This window comes from Anser cygnoides, chromosome 10, assembly GCF_040182565.1.
Source record: "Anser cygnoides isolate HZ-2024a breed goose chromosome 10, Taihu_goose_T2T_genome, whole genome shotgun sequence".
Lineage (NCBI taxonomy): Eukaryota > Metazoa > Chordata > Aves > Anseriformes > Anatidae > Anser > Anser cygnoides.
Window position 1 is genome coordinate 13,684,482 of NC_089882.1, and position 16,735 is coordinate 13,701,216.

Here is a 16,735-nt window from a genome sequence, read left to right on the forward strand (position 1 = left end):
TTTACCAACGTAGGAGAGCGATCCAAAATACATCATTACGGTGGGAGCTAATAAAAAACCCACGGGTTTTTCAGCCTGCTGTGGCTTTTTTCACTCTGGTGGGGATCACCACGGGGAAGAGGCTGCCCCAGCACCAGCTCCCTGCTGCCTTCAGGTTTCTCGGGACCCCCCGGTGCCGTACACGTAGCCATCAGCGGCCGCTGCCCTCGAGAGCACCAAGAGCAGCAAAATTAAAACACTCTCTGATTACCCAGCTTCGCTCCGTGGGGTCCCCTCTGCCTCTCCGGTCCCAGCCCCAGCGCCACGGGGTGAGAGCTCAGGGACGTGCCCAGCTTGGAAGCACCTTGGAAGGAGAAAGGAGAAATGCGAGGCCACCCTGGGGCCACCAGGCCAGGAGAAACCCCTCAGGCACTGCTAATCCGGGCTGCTGGGGCTGCAGGGAGGCAGGCGGGATGCCAGCGCTGCCCTGTGCCCTCCCTTTTCTCCGCTGCCTTTGGTGGGAGGCCGGGGCTATTCTCCCACCTGAAAAGCCAAAATTAGCCGGCTTTCCAGCCCGTGAATAGGCACAATGGCTCCAACAGGAGGGCCTCCACAGCGCCGGGGCCTCCCGGCTCATTTCCATCCCAGCAGGGCGGTTTCCACCCTGCCCTTCCCCGCTCTCTGCGGCGAGGGGCTGTGACTGCACGGCCCCCGGGTCAGGGTGCCCGGCCACAGGCAGGGGGACGCACAGGGGTGCTGAGCAGCCTCGGGCTTCACAGCCAAACGAAGCCCGTCCGCTCGCCCCTCGCGGTGCACGTCTGCAGCTCCATCCCCAAGCCTCACGTCCCTGTGCCACGGGCAGGGTCCTGAGCGAAGGGAAACGCAGAAAGCACCAAAAAAATGCTGGAGATGGACACACTCCGGAGACGGTCACATCCCGGAGGCTCCCGAAGTCACCTTGGGGAGGGCGCCCAGGGCGATGCCCCCGCCGGCCGATGGATGGGGCTGCGGGGAGCCGGGAGAGGCGCAGAGTCAGCGCGTCGCGCGGGGAAGGGCTGAGCCTGGCGGCCACGTCCCCGCCTGGCAGCGAGCCCGGCTCCTCACCTGCCGGCTTTGTGCTGACTGCGGAGCAGATGGGGGGAAAAAAAAATAAATAAAAAGAGTTATGGAGGTGAAGAGCCTGGGGCAGCCGGGCTGGGAGCTGCAGGGGCTGGAAGAGCCACAGCGCGGAGGGCAGCGGGGGCTCAGCCCCATCCTGCGCGAGGCGGGGAGCCCGAACGCAGCGCGTCCCTCCCCAGAGTCACCCGAGGACGGAGCCGGCAGCAGCCCCCCCCCCCCCCCCCCCCCCCCCCCCCCCGGCCAGTCCCAGAGGCCGTGGGTTCACGATGAATTTCTAATTGTTTCCTCCAACAATGAGACATCCTGTTCGGAGCTCGACAAAAAGCCAGCGGGGCCCCTTCCTCCTGAGCTTGCCGGGGCGACGCCGCGCGCTGCCCGCCACGAGCGGGGGGCACGGGGGGGGGGGGCTCCGCGCCCCCTCTCCCCATCCACTTACCGGGGCAGCGTGGCCGCCTCCACCTCAATTAAAGCAGCCGGCACTTAACGGCGAGAGCTCTCGAGGGGGGCTGGGAGCACCGAGAGGTATTTGACGGATTCGCCTTGGCAGCCGCTGGGCACCTTGTCGTGCTAAGAAATGATCGCCACTGACCGGGGAGGACGCGGACGCAGGCTCCCGGGCGCCCGCCTCCCTGCAGGGGAACGGGGCCGAATCCCCCGGGGAGCCCCGAACGTGGTGGGCAGGGGGAGCGGGGTCCCCGTGGGATGGGACGGGGACGCGGAGGGACGAGGCAGCAGGAACAAAAGGCCCTTGTGCGGCGCCGCCAGCTGCCTTCCCCGGCTCCATCGCGCTCGCCCATCCAGCCGGGCCTGGGGGCTGGGGGGGTCCTGCCCCATAGCACCCCCAAAACGCCCTGTGCCCCTATAGAGGGCTGCCCCACAGTATGGTGCGGGGGGAGGCAGGCGGGCTGCGGCAGAGATGCTGCAGGATCTGCCCCAGGTGGCTGAACACACACGGCCCCACGGCACCGTCCCCAAACGTGGCCACGAGCACCGAAGCTGCCCCCGGGAGCGGGGTGAGGGCACCTCCTCCCCTGCAAGGGGCCAGCTCTGTGCAAGGACCGGGGGGGGGGACAGGGGGGGTCACGAGGGGTCCGAGCCCTCCCTGCACCCCGGGAGCCGGATTTCGGGCAGACACAATGGGCCCCTTTTCAGCCGGAGCTGCTTAAAGCTGCCTTAGCGCTAAGCGGAGGCGGCGTGGAAGGAGCCGCATGGCCGGGGGGGGGCCGGGAGCCTCGTGCCTCCCCCTCGCGGGCTCACGTGGAGCCCGACCTCCGCAGGGTGATGCCAGCCCGTACCCGAGAGGCTGAGGCGTGGATTTGTGGGTTGGAAAGCCAGTTTTGGCGAGTTTTGCTTTCACGTACAAACAGCAACACCCCTGAACCGTGCTGGGGAGCGCCGGGAGGAGGACGCCAGCCCCACGCAGGGCTGCGAAGCCTCCCCAGAAAGCCAGCGGCGAGGTCTCCGCGCCCCCAGCTGGGCTCCTGGAGGCCGGGAGAAGCTCCCCCCGTCTGCACATCTGCCCTGAGAGCAGAGCACGGATACCCCAATGCTCTGCCCCAGCCGTCAGCCCAGACCTGCCCGCAGCGGGGTGCAGCTCCGAGGGGGACGCGGCCCTTTCCAGGCACCCACCCGCCCTGCCAGGGACCTGCGAGAGCTCAGAAGAGACAAATCAAGGTCACTAGGCGCTCTCCAAAGCCAGCAGCCAAGCGGTGGGTGAGCAGCCGGGCACAGACCCCCTGCAGGAGCCGTTCTACCCCCCCAGACCCACACCCCTCCTCTCCGGCAGCCCCCGGCCCTATATCTGCAGGCAGCAGAGCCGCCCCCCGCCCCAACACCCAGCACGTGCCCAGCGGAGCCCCCGCTCCCTGCCGGCCCGCAGGGGATAACTCCTGACTCACGGCACAGCTGGGGGAAGGGGGAGAGGAAGAAAGCAGGGGGCTTTTTACGAGGGGAAGAGATTTGGCTTTTAGAACACCGAGAGGGGGAAAAAAAATCGTTCCTCGGAAGGAAATGAAGCAGCACAGAAAGCACCGGTGCTGCCCCAGGCAGCAAGGAGACGAGACACAAGTTCCCAGCGAGTTCCCAGCCCAGGGCCAGCAGGCAACGGGGAAATTCCTGCAAAGCCCCCGCCAGCGGCCTCCTCCTGCTGCACGCAGCCCCTGCACGGGGCTCAGCCCCAGCCCCACAGCCCCGTTTTTGGGTCGCGCAGCCCCGAGGGAGCAGGGGCTGGGAATTCACCTTCCCTCTGCACGGGAGCCCCCGATCCTCCCCAGGAGGAGCAGCGAGGTCCGCGTGCTCGCGCACGGCCAGGGCTGGCCCACTTAGCGCGGGGAGTTTGTTTTATTCTTTATTATTATTATTATCATCCTCAGAGCGGGGAAGCCAAGGAAACCAAACAAGGGGCCGGCTCAGCTGGGCCTTCCATGGGAGAGGATAAACAAGCGGCGGAGAGCGCGAGCCGCAGGGGGGAGCGGATTCCCGGCAGGGACGCGCCCCGATGCGTTCGCGCCCAAGGCCATCTGCTTTGGGGACGGGGAAGGAGCTGAAGGGATTACGGGGGCAAACGGGGCAGCCAGGGCTGCAGAGACAGCCCCTGAAAACGAGGACTCAGCCGGCTGCAAGGGGCACCCGGGGGCCGCAGGCACACCCAGCCCCTCCCCAGCCACCGAGACCCTTCCCAAGCCACCTCCCCACGAGGCTGCTCCAAGTCCCACCACCCAAGAAATAACCTGGGGGCACCCGAAACCGGGTCAGCCCACGAGGGCTGCACCAGAGCTCGTGGTGGCCCTAAGGCGGTGCCTGGCTGGCAAAAGGAGGAGCGGACGGTGAGCTAACAAAGGCGCATGGACCCGGCCCTACAGCCCCTGGGACGCCCAGTCCTCTGCTCCCAGCTGCTCCCTGTGTGCGCTTCAGCATCACCCACCCTCACACCACTTCCCCACCTGCACCTGGAGGATGCAACTCCCTGTTGCACCCCACGACCCTCCGAGTACCCCTATTTGCGCTCGTACGGCAGCTTTTTGCTCTCCTCCCCGGGAAGGGCAGCCCGGGCACAGCAAAGAGGCTGCAGCGAGCGCTGGCGCCTCCCCTCCCCGGTGTTAGCCAGGCGCCGGGAGCCGGCCTTGCACAGGTTTCCCCTGGAAGTCCCCGCAGCAGCGTGCCCGCAGCCCCCGGGGCACTTCCCCACGGGGCGCAAGGGCAGGTCCCCGACGTGCCCGCAGACGGCACGCAGACGTGGCTCACGCCCGGGGCCGGCAGCACGGCCAGGGTCACCCCCGCCTTACTCACCCCGTGGCGGGGCAGAAATCCCCAAACCCCGTCCCACAGCCCCGTGACCGCCGGCAGCAGGCGGCGAGCACGAGGGAGCTGGGGGCCGGCCAAAGACAACCGCCTGCCTTCGCTCCGACGGCGCCCCGATGTCATTTTCCCCCCTGGAACGACGGCGTCCCCTCCCCGGCTGCCATCTGCATCAGCCCCCAGCACCCACAGAGGGGACAGGGGGGACGGAGGGGACAGGGGACAGGGGACAGCTGCGGGGCACAGCAGGTGCTGCCCGGCAGCCTCCCCGCCGCGCCTGCTGGCAGCAGGGCCGCGGGGCGGGCGGGCTCGCGTGGCTTTTTCGGGGGACAAAGGCAGGCTCTGTCCGCACCGAGCAGCCTGGACAAATGCTGGGCACGGGAGCTGCCATCCAAGGAAAATCCAGACGCAGCCGGGACTCTGCCCTGACCTTACCCCGACCCAGACGGTGCAATCGGGGCCCCCCCGCCTGACCAGCACCCACCGCAGGGCTCCTGGAGCACTCAGCACCCGGCTGTGCCCTGCTGCGGCTCCCCGGGCTCGCACGGAGACGCCAGCGGCCACGGGATCCCGCAGCGTTATTGTAGGGTCTGACCAAATCCTCAAGCTGCAGCCCGAGGGGCAGCAGCACGGGCTCGCAGGGGACCTGTCCCCTGGCCGGGGACACGCTGCCAGCCCTCCCCTCTCTCCGGCCCCGCAGACAGCGGGATCAGGTGGCTGCCGAGGCAGCCCTGCGGCAGGACGTTGGGGCTGAGCGCCCCAACGGCACAGCGGGGGACGGCTCCCCCGAAATGGGGTCCCCAGGCACCCCCGCCCAGCGCAGCCCCTTGCTCCCCAGGGCACCCAGATCCTCGCAGGGCAGCTGGAAGGGGGGAGCCCCCAAAACCCGCCTGGAGCCCTGTGCTGGGACCTGCCTCGCCATTCCCCATCGAGCCCCTGCTCCCTTCCCTCACGCCCCGCAGGGTCAGAGGGCCCCCCTGGCTCCCTGGGGCCGCTGGGCACTGGGATGCGCTGGTGATGGGGACAAACCAGCACGAACAGCCCGAGGAGGCGCTGCAGAAGACGAAGCTGCGCAAACCACACCTGGGCTCCAAGCCCCGGCCTCAGCCTCGACCTCGCACCCGGAGCTCAGCCTGCCCCCACACCCTCAGCGGCCACCTGCACGTGGCTCTGAAGGTGCCAAGACCAGGGAAAAACTGAGAAGAGCTGGGGAAAAAAAAAAAAATGAAGAAAGGGAAAAAAAACAACAAATCTTCCACGTAAAATGCAACTGCCGTCCCCTCTGGATAAATAAGGGACGGGAGCCGTAACGCTGTCCCTGTGGCTTCGTGAGCCCTCCTCCCACACGCTCCTTCCTCCACCCCCATCCTTCACGCTGGCACAGGCTGTTTAACCCCCCCGGTGGGAGCCCAGCGGCAGGAGGAGCCGCCAGCAACGCGACACCCATCCCTCGGCCCCGATCGATCGATGGGGCAGGGAGGATGAGCTGGTGGGGCAGGGAGGACGAGCTGCCTCGTCAGCTCCCCCTGCTCAGCCTGGCGCCGGGGAGGAGGAGAGGCAGGCGAAGCAGCCAGGCAGGGGACGTGGGGCACGGAGAGCAGCGCCAGCACCCCGATCCCTGCCTCGACGCACGCTGCCCACGTCCCCGAATGCGCTCCTAACCCTAAATTTTCTGATTTCAAACCAGTGTTTGGGTTTAGACAGCACGGAGGAGGAGAAGCGGAGAAAACACAGGGCGCTGAGCCCCAGAGGGGTGCTGGGGGGTCCCGGCAGGCAGAGGGATGTGCCGGGCCCCCCGGCCAAGCCCCGCGCTCCCTGCCCCTTGCCGGGAGCAGCGCCGTGCCGCTGCCTGGCCGAGGATGCAGTCAGCGCAAGCTGTGTTTATCCGGGGCATGTACGGCTGTAATTATAGGCACGATGTTATGATAACAGGAAATCCGTGCCCTGTGGAGATGCAGCCAGAGAAACGCACACACGGCTCTCTGCTAATTGCCACCAGCAAACAGCCTTCTGTGCGGGGCTGGGGTACGGGAGGGGAAGGCTGCCCCCGCTCGGGGAGGTGGCTCAGGGCCACCTGGGGCACCCCGCAGCCCCCGCGGGCGCATCTCAGAGCGGCTTCCTCCTGGCTGTGCCACAGCCTAACCCCTACGCCACAGGCACAACCCGACACGGCCACCCTGCGGGCACAGGACCCACCACCCCCCGAGCAACGCGGCCAGCCCTGTGTGCCAGGGCACCTCGCCGCCGACCCAACGGGAGAGGAGGCGCGAGGCAGCACCCGAACGGGACGCAGAAACCCCAAATCCCCACCGGGGCAGCTGGAGCACAGCTCATCGTCCCCTCGGAGGACAGCATCGCCTGGCACGAGCTCCAGCTTCGGACCCTACTTTTTTCATTTTGGCCAGATCCAGGATGTGAAGGCAACAGATGAGGAAACTCCGACCCCACAAAAAGCCAAGAGCAGCAGGGAGGCTCCATCCCGCCCACTTCACGCAAGGCAGCGCTGCCAACCCAACTGGAGCTTCCCTCAACAGCAGCACCAGCACCAAGACACCAGCACCCACCTCTCTGGCCCTTTCCAGGTCAAAGACAAAGCAACACGGACACGGAGAGGCAGAGCCCGCCCCATCACAGCTACGGGGCAAACCGGCAGCCCTGAGAGACGACAGGGCGGACTCTGACCCGCCAGGAGTCAAACACTCAATCCCTTTATGTTACAGCCCTCCGACACGGAGGTTTTGTGCATTTCTTCGGCAGAGAACGACAACGGGGACGCACACTCCCCACGCCACACCAAGTCACGCCGGGGGAGGCACGGAAACGCCCCCAGCAGCACGGCACCGTCCCCGCCAGCACCGTCCCTACCTTTTTGATCTTCCCGCTCCGCGTGCCCGCGAAGACGACGGTCTGTCCCCTGTAGTCGTAGGCAGCCACCGAGGTCATCCCGTCCTCCTTGTCCACGAACAGCGGCGTCCCCTCGATGGTGACGGTCCCGCCCAGCGGCTGGTTAAAATCCTGGCCGCAGAAATTATCGTCGATCTGCAGCGGCTGCGGGAAGGAAAGAGGGGAGGTGAGCTCTGGGGAGCACCAGGGGCAAGGAGGGATCACGCCGACCTCCCACCCCACGGGAGGATGGAGCCGAGGAGGTGACGATTTCCCGTCTCCCCTTGGCAGCGAGACGCCTCGCTCTGGGATGTGGTTTGGGGAGGAGGTTGTGGAAAGCGTCAGGAATCCAAAGCCAGCAAAATAATCCCTGCCTGAGCAGCCCAGCCACTGCATTCAGCCCCGGGTGCCAGCACAGGACCCTGCCCTCCCCATCCCCAGTGCCACCACCATCACCTCGGCGCACGCAGCTGAGCCCTGGTGCGCGCAGTGAGGGTTGGGAGGGAGGCCAGGCACCCCGAGGCCTGGAGAGGCACGGGATTTTCTGCTCCAAGAGGCTCCTTATGTAACTCGGAATTCAAAGGGGAGAGGTTTTTGGCAAGCAACCGCCTCCAAATGCGTGCCAGTCCCCAGGGGGTTTTAGATCCATATAGCGTGTGCACGTAATGTACGGGGAAACGCCGCGCTCCCGCACCGAGCGGCTCCAGCTGCAAACAACAGCCCCGCCATTTCCACCCCGAACAGGGACGACCACGGCCCCAAAACTGGAGGCCAGCACAGCCCAGGGCATCCGAAACCCTCATGGAAAAGCCACCGGGCTGTTGAGCAAGGACATGGACACGCAGTCACCCCCTTGTGCTCGCCCCACCAACCCAAAGCCGGCGGTGCCGCTCCCGGCTGCGGTGCCACCAGCACCGTGCCAGCCCTCATCATCTGAGAAACGGGAACGGCGCCAGCCGGTCACGCTCAGCCCCCGAAGCGGTGCGGAGATGCGGTTTTGCTGCCTCAGTTCTTTAACTTCTGTTTTTGCGGGGTGCCTGAGCTGGGATGTGACCGCTGACCGACCGCCTTCCGCGCCTGGCCCCTGCTCAGCCTTCCCGAAACTGGGCGAGCTCCGGGCGCAGCCGGGCAGAGGAGATTCCCAAAATCGGGAACGAGGGGCGCCGTGTTCTTTCTTCGGTCTGGAAGGATGTGGGAAGGGGAATCTGCAGCTCTCCGGCCCATCGGCCTCACTCGGGACCCTCCTGCACTGCCAGGCGCACGTTTCAGAAGAGCAGATCCAAGCAAGTTCTCTTCCCAGCAACGCGGGGCTGACTTTGAGGACCCATGTCAGACCTCGTGCTGCCTCCTCCTGCCTTGAACCGGCCACAAACCTCCCCGGGGAGCCTGGATGGCTGCATCCCCCTGGCACGGACACCCAAATGCCCCTTCCCCGGACAAGGCATGCAGCCAGCTGCAACCCCGAGGAAAGCACCCCTCGGCCCCGACAGCCTCGAGCAAGCCGGAGCCCGGCGAGCAGCAGCAGAGGGGCCGACAGGACCCCAAGCACGACCGACGAAGGTATTTGAGCCCCGGCAGCCGAGGCAGCTCCCGTTCCCTCCGCACTCCAATTTGCAGCTTCCCCAACCTCATCAGCTGCTGAATATGCAAGAGGATAAATGTTGATGGTGTTTACTCCTCTCTGCTTTGTCTCAACAAACTCTCTGGGAAACGACAAATACAGCTGCACTCCAGGGCCGCAAGGAGCACCCGCCCGCCACCGAGATGCCGACACCACCTCGATAAATAATTACGCCGACAATTAGCTCATTAACAGCAAGCTGCCTCGTTAGGGAAGCGCAGGCAGGCACCGCGGCGGCAGAGGTCGGGCCGAGCGGGCGCTGCGAGGGCTGGGGCACCCCCGGCACCACCGCGGCCACCCCCCCCCCAGGACCCTGCTCCACAGTGAGGCAGCCTCCTCCTCTCCTCTGGCACAGAGCCGGGGCACAAAGCTCCCATTTTCCCCAGAAACCCACCCAAAAGAGGCAGGACGGGTCGCAGACAGAGCCGGCCAGGAGCCGCCCGTCTCCGTGTCGCGCCTTGTCTCATCGCCTCCCTTCAGGCCCGCTTAGGGAAGCAATGAGGGAGCAGAGGCGAGGCTCGTGCCGCTCAGCGTTATTAATTGGCCGGTAATTGGGCAGTTAATGGCAGCACACGCACCCCTTGTCCTCCCACACCCCGCCATTCACCCACCTGCCGGGGAAGCACCCCGGGGACGAGCACCCCAAAGCTCGGGGGCCGGAGGAAGCAGCAGCCCGGAGCAGGTCGGCAGGGCTCCTCGCCCCAATTCTCGTTTCGCCCTCACAGCCGAGCTCCGGACGGCGATGCCCACGCCGTGGGCACAGCTCTGCCCCAGCCCTGCCTTCCCGCAGAGCGCCCCTCGGGGACGCGGCTCGCCAGCACCACGAAATCCCACTGATGTGCTACAGCAACAAGGGCCGGACTTCCCCCTTTCCAGGAGGCTTCAAGCCGTAAATCCTGACCAGGAGCAGGAGAGCTCCTGGGACGCTCTCCGTACAGACCAGGCGTAAACCCCGAGCGACTCCTGACTCGGCAATTTCATTCTGCCTCCCTTAAGAAAAAAATCAACATGCCCTTCATTTTCTGGCCAGCATCCATCCCTGGGAGATCCGTCAGCTGCCGCGACCCACCCCGGCGGTGGCTGCCGTTTACGAGGGGCACGGAGCTCGCCGCCAGGACGAGGTTACACGCTCCGCAGGACCCCATTTGGCTGGCTCCCAGCGCGGCGAGGGGCTCGGCGCCGCATCCAGCCGTGCCGCGCTTGGCAGGCGGAGCGGGACGGGGACGGGAGACGCCGGCTCCAGGAGAGGAGCACCACTACCTCGGCGCTATCCGGCACGGTGCAGAGCGAGACCAGCACCGCACAGCCCTGCTCTGCTCTTCTTTGGGGGCACTGAGCCCCCAGGAGGCAGCTGCCAGCGCCCAGCACGCCCCTCCTGCCACCACCAGGGTTGGGGTTACTTCTAGCACTCAAGAGGAATGGTAACAAAGGGGGAACGATGCCCCGAAAAGGGGAACGTTTCAGCTAGATCCCAAATCCTCCATGGCCAGGACATTCCTATGGCTAAGCGACCATGGTGTGAAGTTGGAAAAACCACAATCACCGCATGTGTAACCACACCTCGCCCCCTGCACCGCGGCCAAAACCTCCCTGTCCCCGTGGCACAGCACCAGATGCCAAGCCAGCATTTCCCTCCCCATCCCACCACGTTTCCCTGCTGGGATGCAAAAACCATGTTTCCCGGTTTCCCTGCAACGAACCACGTTTTGCAGCTCAGGTGCACGGAGAAGCCCCTGAGCACCCAGCGGTGCCACAAGCAGCCTTGTTCCTCGCAGCAGGGAAAATACAGCCCCCTGGGGACACATCCTGCCCAGCCTCGGATGGAGCACATGGGGGAAACTCCGGGCAGAGCCCCCTCCCCAGACACGGGGGGAGAGGAGCCGGGAGCGCACGGGGAGGAAGCAGCCGGCATCTCCTCCGCCTGAGCCAGCAGCTGTGCGACCCACCAGGCAGCAGTGTAACGATTTCATCATTTTCCACCAAAATCGAATTAGTTCAAAGCCAAAATCTGATTTGCGAGCCCAGCGCTCTTGACAGCAAACCCTTTACTTTGTCAGGCAGCTGTTAGCTGGCTCCTCCGGAGCGGCGGGGAGGGAAGGCAGGGCTGCTCCGCGGGCAGCCCCGGCAGCAGGGCTGACCCCAAAACCCAGGACACAACGGGGTCTATGCCCATGCCCTCCCCTCCTGCCTCCTCTCGCCTGTATAAAATAAATCCAGCACCTGCACCCTGCTTGCTCAGGGGGCACGCCACCAAACAGCATGCCCAGGGACCAGGGAGGTGGCGAGCAGGAGGGGACCAAACCCCCCTAAGGGACCCCAAGGGGGCAGGGAGCTGGCTCTCCTGGGCAGCAACGGGAAGAAGGCAGCTGAACTGGGAGGCTGGTGGCTCCCCGCAGCCTGGAACAAGCACAGCCAGGCCCTGGTACTGCAGGAGCAGGAAAAAAAGGAGCCAGGCTCTCTTGGATCCCCTCTCCTCCTACCTGCACGCCATGGGGAGGCCTCGGTCCCGCCAAGCTGAGCATGGGACCAGCGCCTGGGACCACCGACCTGTCTGCCCCCTTTCCCCACGCCTCCTGCCCCAGCACCTCTGCCAAGCCCCCCCAGCTCACACGTGCCACCTGCAAGGGTCCCCCCAGCAGAGACGCGGCAGACACCCCCTGTCCCTCCGAGAAACAAGCGTCCTGCCCCTCGAAACCAGCTCCCCTTTAGCCCTGCACCCCGCGGGAGAGCCGACAACCCGTGCCAGCGCGCAGCCTCAGCTCGGGGCCAGCAGCTATCGGCAGACACTGATTCAGCCCCAGCCCAGACGGCCTTCCCACACCAAAGCCGCAGTCTCCATGAGGAATGCGACCGAGCGAGCCGAGCGCTCGGCCCCAGCCGTGCCAGGCCCCCGAGCGAGCGCGGGGCCTCCCCCCGGGAGCGCACGAGGCAGGTCAGGTAACCGGGACGGGGCCCAGGGCACGGCCAGCAGCCAAAAACCGCCCGGCCTGCCGAGAGACGAGCGCGGACTCACCGAGTTGATGCAGCCCAGCTCCTTGTTCAAGAGCCAGGGCAGCGAGAGCTTCCCTTCCCCTCTGTAGCACGACTGGATACGCTCCTTGATCTTATCCTTGATCTTCTTCAACGTGAAGAGGCAGAGCACAGACTCCTTGGGAGGCTTCACCCTGTTTTTCTGGCCCTGGGAGAAGATGGTGAAGAGGATATCCTCCTGCTCCGAGATGCCCAGGTACTTGGCCAGGGCCTTGCCAGGCTTGGTGAGGTAAGCGTCCTGGATCAGGCGGTACTCGATGCCGTCCTGCACGCAGCCGATGGGGAACTCCACGTAGGAGTAGAACTTGGGGTCGTCCACGCAGAGGCGGACGATCTTGGAGGTGAAAAACTGCTCCCCGGTGGAGTCGGGCGAGGTGAGCTGGGTGTCCAGCTGCAGGGTCAGGTAGTAAACGAACTGCTCGCTGCTGAAGCTGTAGATGTAGTAGATGTCGAAGGTGGGGAACTTGGAGAGCGTGTCCGAGGGGATCTTAAGCTGGGAAGAGACAAACTCGTCCTGGTAGACGAAGCCGAACATCTCCGCGTTCTCCTCGTTGGCCATCAGCTTGCGGCTGGAGAGCGTGGGGAAGTACTCCGACTTGCCGTCGATGGGCGTCCCGATGAAGAGCTTGTTCTGCCCGTTCACCACCTCGATGATGACCCCGGACATGGTCCCGGACTCGTTGACGCTGGAGAGGTAGTGCTCCTTGCGGTGGTGGGGCTCGCCCAGCTTGAAGAGGTCGTCCAGCCGCAGGAACTGGCAGATCCCCTGCGAGGCGCTGCCGCAGGCGATGAGCCGGTTCCCCGAGTAGTCCACCAGCAGCAGTTTGTTCACGTTGTTGGTGGTGACCAGGCCGTGGGGGCAGGACTGGACGCTGGGCGGGGGGTAACACTTCTCGTTGTCCTCCACCGGCCCCGTCACGTGCGTCCGCAGGAGCGTGAGGTTGTTGGAGAGCTTGTAGATCCGATTGACGGCCCCCACGTACACCTCCCCGGTCTTGTTGTGGACCACCAGGTGCGTCAAGCTCCAGTCTGAAACCGGGAAAGTCCTAAAGGGAGGCTTGGGGCTGCCTTCCGCCAGCGGTAGCCAGGTGCTCCCCAAGAGCAGCAGGGTCCAAACGTGGAGGGGCGAGCGGGGCTTGAGCCAAGGGAGCCGCATGGCGGCAGCGCCACGACCGGCCGAGGCCATGCCCCCAAGCCCGGCCGCAAAATAAATAGAAACAAACCCAAACGAAGGGGGTGAGGGAAGGAAGAGGAGCTAACGGGACACAGTCTCCTCTGCTTCCTCCGCGCTCGGCGTTCAGGGCATCACGGGCACCGCCGGTCTGGTCAGCCCTAGAGGGGAAAAGAAGAAGAGCGGGGTTAGGAGGCTTTCCTGCAGCGGTATCGAGCCTGCTCCACCCCACCCCATAAGGTTTTGCTGTTTCACACCCTCCTAGCAGGCAGCGTAACAAAATGCCCCCACCACCCCCAGTCCCAGAGGAAAACCAGCAGGGACCCCCAGCGCCAGGACCCTCAGGATGCCGACAACCTCCCCGCGCCACAAACCCCTCCCCACGAGCGGCCATGTGCTTCGTCTCCCCAGCCTGGCCCCCATCACAAGCCTTGCCACCCGGGGAGCCCCAAAGCCCCCCGGAGAGGGGCCAGGCCCTGCCTCCCCTCGCCGAGCCCCCTCGGGAGGAGCGGTGGCCGCACGCCTGCGGCAGAGCAGAGCAGAGCAGAGCGACGTGTCCCCGGCAGGCAGCGGCCTGGCGATGCGCTCCAGCACACCTCCCGCATACAAATGGCCCGGCGGGGCGTAGCTGGCCCCGACCTGCTTTTAAGCCCACCGAAGCATCCATCAGGGACCGTCTGCTAACGAGCCACCAGCGTGCCGGCGTGCCGCCCCGCACCATTCCATCGCGGCACGTCAAAAAAATCAGGGCTTGCTCCCAGCTCGTGAGCACAAAGGGAAAACGGCCCCACTGTCAGGCTGGGGGTGTCCCGGTGCCTGGCCGAGCGAGGTATTTCCAGCCCCATCCCACCTCACCCCCCGTTTAACTGGATGCCGGCACGCTGCTCACCGAGAGGACGCTGCTTTTATAGAGGCGAGGCAAATGGGGTGGGGAGAGGCAGAGGAAAAAGCACGGCTTTTGTGAATGAAGACAGACACAAATGGCACCAATTTACTACTCAAGCAGCGTGTGACCGAGCCTGCGGAGGGGAGCTGGGACTCGAGCCCAGGCGGGCTGCGTCCTCCCGGCACAGGGCTCCTGCATCGCCCGGACGGGGTGCAGGAGGCACAGCCCGAGCTGCTACCCAGAGGAGGAGCTCAAAATCGCCTTTTAAAGGAGCTGAGAGCGCGGGGAGCCCTGGCACGCTGCCTGCCAGCCCTGCCACCTGCCTGCCTGACAAAGCCCAGGAGGGCCGTGGGCAGGGGGAGCTGGGGGGAGCGAGCGGGCACAGCACGGAGAGGCAGCGGGCTCCGAAACGTGGGGCTGCCATCAGGCAGCAGGGAGCTGCGGGGAACATGGAGAGCTCTGCATCTCCCCACGTGCTCCGTGCAGCCTCAGCTCCCTGCTTCATCTGGCGATGGTGCCAAGCCCCCCCCCCCCAGCAAGCAGCCCGGACACCTCGCTGCGAAGGTCCCCGGCCGGGAAGTGAGCTCAGCCCTTTGTTTCCCAGCCCAGCCTCGCAGATAAGACGCTCCAAAAGCGGGCGGAGGAAAGCCTCCCCCTCCTTATCGCCCGTCTCTGACTCAGCTCGCGTGGGGATAACCCGCTCGGGGCCCAGCACGACAGCAGGATGCCCGGCAGGGAGTGGCGCAGGTAGGAAACGTGGCCCGCGGTGCCAGGACCTGTGTCATCGGAGGGCAGCCGGCACCACGCCAGCGGCAGCGCACGCGATAGCGGCAGGGGCTGGCAGCGACCGCTCTGCTGGCTCCTCCGTGCCCCCGGGCAGGTCCCTGCACCGCTTCCAAATCCCCTTTGTGGACGTGCCCAGCTCCAAAAGCTCTCCGTTCCAGCTCCGAAAGCTCTCCAGCTCCCAAAGCTCTCCGTTCCTGCAGCGCTCCCAGCGCCTTCCTCCTCGCCACGCAGCAGCCTCCGAGGCTATAGCCTCGAGGGAGGTTTGGGCAACGGCGTGTGAGCACCTCGGAGGCCGAGCCAGCTCTGCGGGCGTGGAGTGAACCGAAACGCGGAGCCACCAGCCCTGGAAGTGACTCACGTGGTCCAAAGCTCACAGCCCTGCGGTGCTTTGTCAGGGCAAGAGGCTCCCGGCAGGGAGCGCGCACCCACACCCCAGGGCACGGCGTGCTGGGACAGAGCCGTCCCTCCTGGGGAGCGGTGACAGGCAGCCCCCCCCGCCCAGCACCTTCGTTTTAGGGCCTTATCAGTAAGACCACAAACACAAGCACAGCGGAGCGGCGCTCGCCACCCCCTAACCGCACCGCGGCGCAGGATGCGGCCACGCCGCCGGCACATTGCTGCTGGTTGGGGCAGGCGGCGGCGAGCGGCTCGGTTTCCTCCCGGGCTGCGGGCTGCCAGGCGAAGGTTCCTGCCCACCGGGGGCCTCCCTCGCCCAGCTGGCAGTGCCCAGCACCCAGGCCCAGCACCCTGCGCCGTGCCCTGCGCAAACAGCGCGGGTTTTGTCCTTGCCGCAGGGCCCAGCAGCTCTCCTCACGGTGCGGATGGGGTAGGAGGACTAACAGCGGCACTGGCTTTCTGGGTGCTTGACGCCGGTGTCCCCACACTGTCCCCTTTGTCCCGAAGCCCAGGACACACAGCCTGGGTTTTACTTTCTCCTCCAAACAAGGGGACCTCCTGGGGGCACCGCGCAACCGCACTCACCCCAGCAGCAGGGTGCAGCTCCAAACACCCCCTGCAACTCCCAAACAGCCCCCCTGCTTCCAGCAACGATTTCTGCAATTCATCCAGCCCCGTCCAGACCAGCTGAGACCCTCTGCACCCCATTACAGAGCTGGCAGCCCCAGTGCAACACCGCAGCAGTAGAAGGACAGGAGCCGAGGGCGACAGGAGGTGCATGTGCCCCAAACCAAACACAAACCCCAGCACGACCGCTGCTCTGTCTGCACCAGCACGGGGAGAGGAACAACGCCATGGGCTCTGAGATTACCACCTAAATGAAACCCGACTTACACGCCAGCAGCACGCCGCCGGGAGGAAGAGGAGCGGGGACAGGCGGCGGAGGTGGCGTGGGAACACCGAACCCCTGCGCTGCTCCGCGGGGACGGGTGAGCGGGACGGGGAAGTCGTTTTCTCAGCACATTTCTAATTATTCATTGCTTCTATTTTCGGGAGCAGATACGAGAGCCAGAGGTCAGGCTGCTGTGACAAATCAGGGCTAGAAAGCCCAACAGGAGATTCCCAAATTAATTTAGGGAACGGTTCCTCGGGAGCTGGAACGAGAGCAAAGCAAGGGAGAGCTGGGGCGAGCTGCGAGCAGACAGATGACAGTCTGCAGAGCTCCTCAGAGACTTCTGCTCCTAAATATACGTCTGCAGCAACTTCTCGTCCTAGTGCCCTGACACCAGCAGGGGTTTTGTACAGTAAGACCTGCTTAAAGCAATCAGCAGTGGTTAAAATTAAAAAAATAAGAGAACTACAGGAGAGGTTAGTTTGCTTTCTTCTTTTCTACGTTCCCAACAGCATCTTGCCCCAGGAGGACTTGGGGATCACAGTAGGAAGCAAGACCCACACTGCAAACACAGCCACCGTGGTCCCAAATGGTGGAAACCCCAAGCAGACAACCCAAAACCGAGCCAGTGTCTGGGCTGAGCTAAAAAAAAATGTGCTGCAGCATGGGCCCGTG

The 16,735-nt window shown here is 65.2% G+C and overlaps 1 protein-coding gene across 4 annotated transcripts in view; it reads right to left on the reverse strand.

Moving 5' to 3' along the window:
* The window catches only part of PLXNA1 (plexin A1), a 110,786-nt gene that overhangs the window by 84,954 nt on the left and 9,097 nt on the right, over window positions 1-16,735 (reverse strand). For all 4 annotated transcript variants that reach the window (XM_067003462.1, XM_067003461.1, XM_048069038.2 and 1 more), the window contains exons 2-3: window positions 11,913-13,261; window positions 7,261-7,443 (exon numbers count right to left, since the gene is read on the reverse strand). In XM_067003462.1, coding sequence (XP_066859563.1) covers window positions 7,261-7,443; window positions 11,913-13,115 — 1,386 coding nt within the window. In that variant the 5' untranslated portion in view covers window positions 13,116-13,261. The remainder of the gene's footprint in view (window positions 1-7,260; window positions 7,444-11,912; window positions 13,262-16,735) is intronic.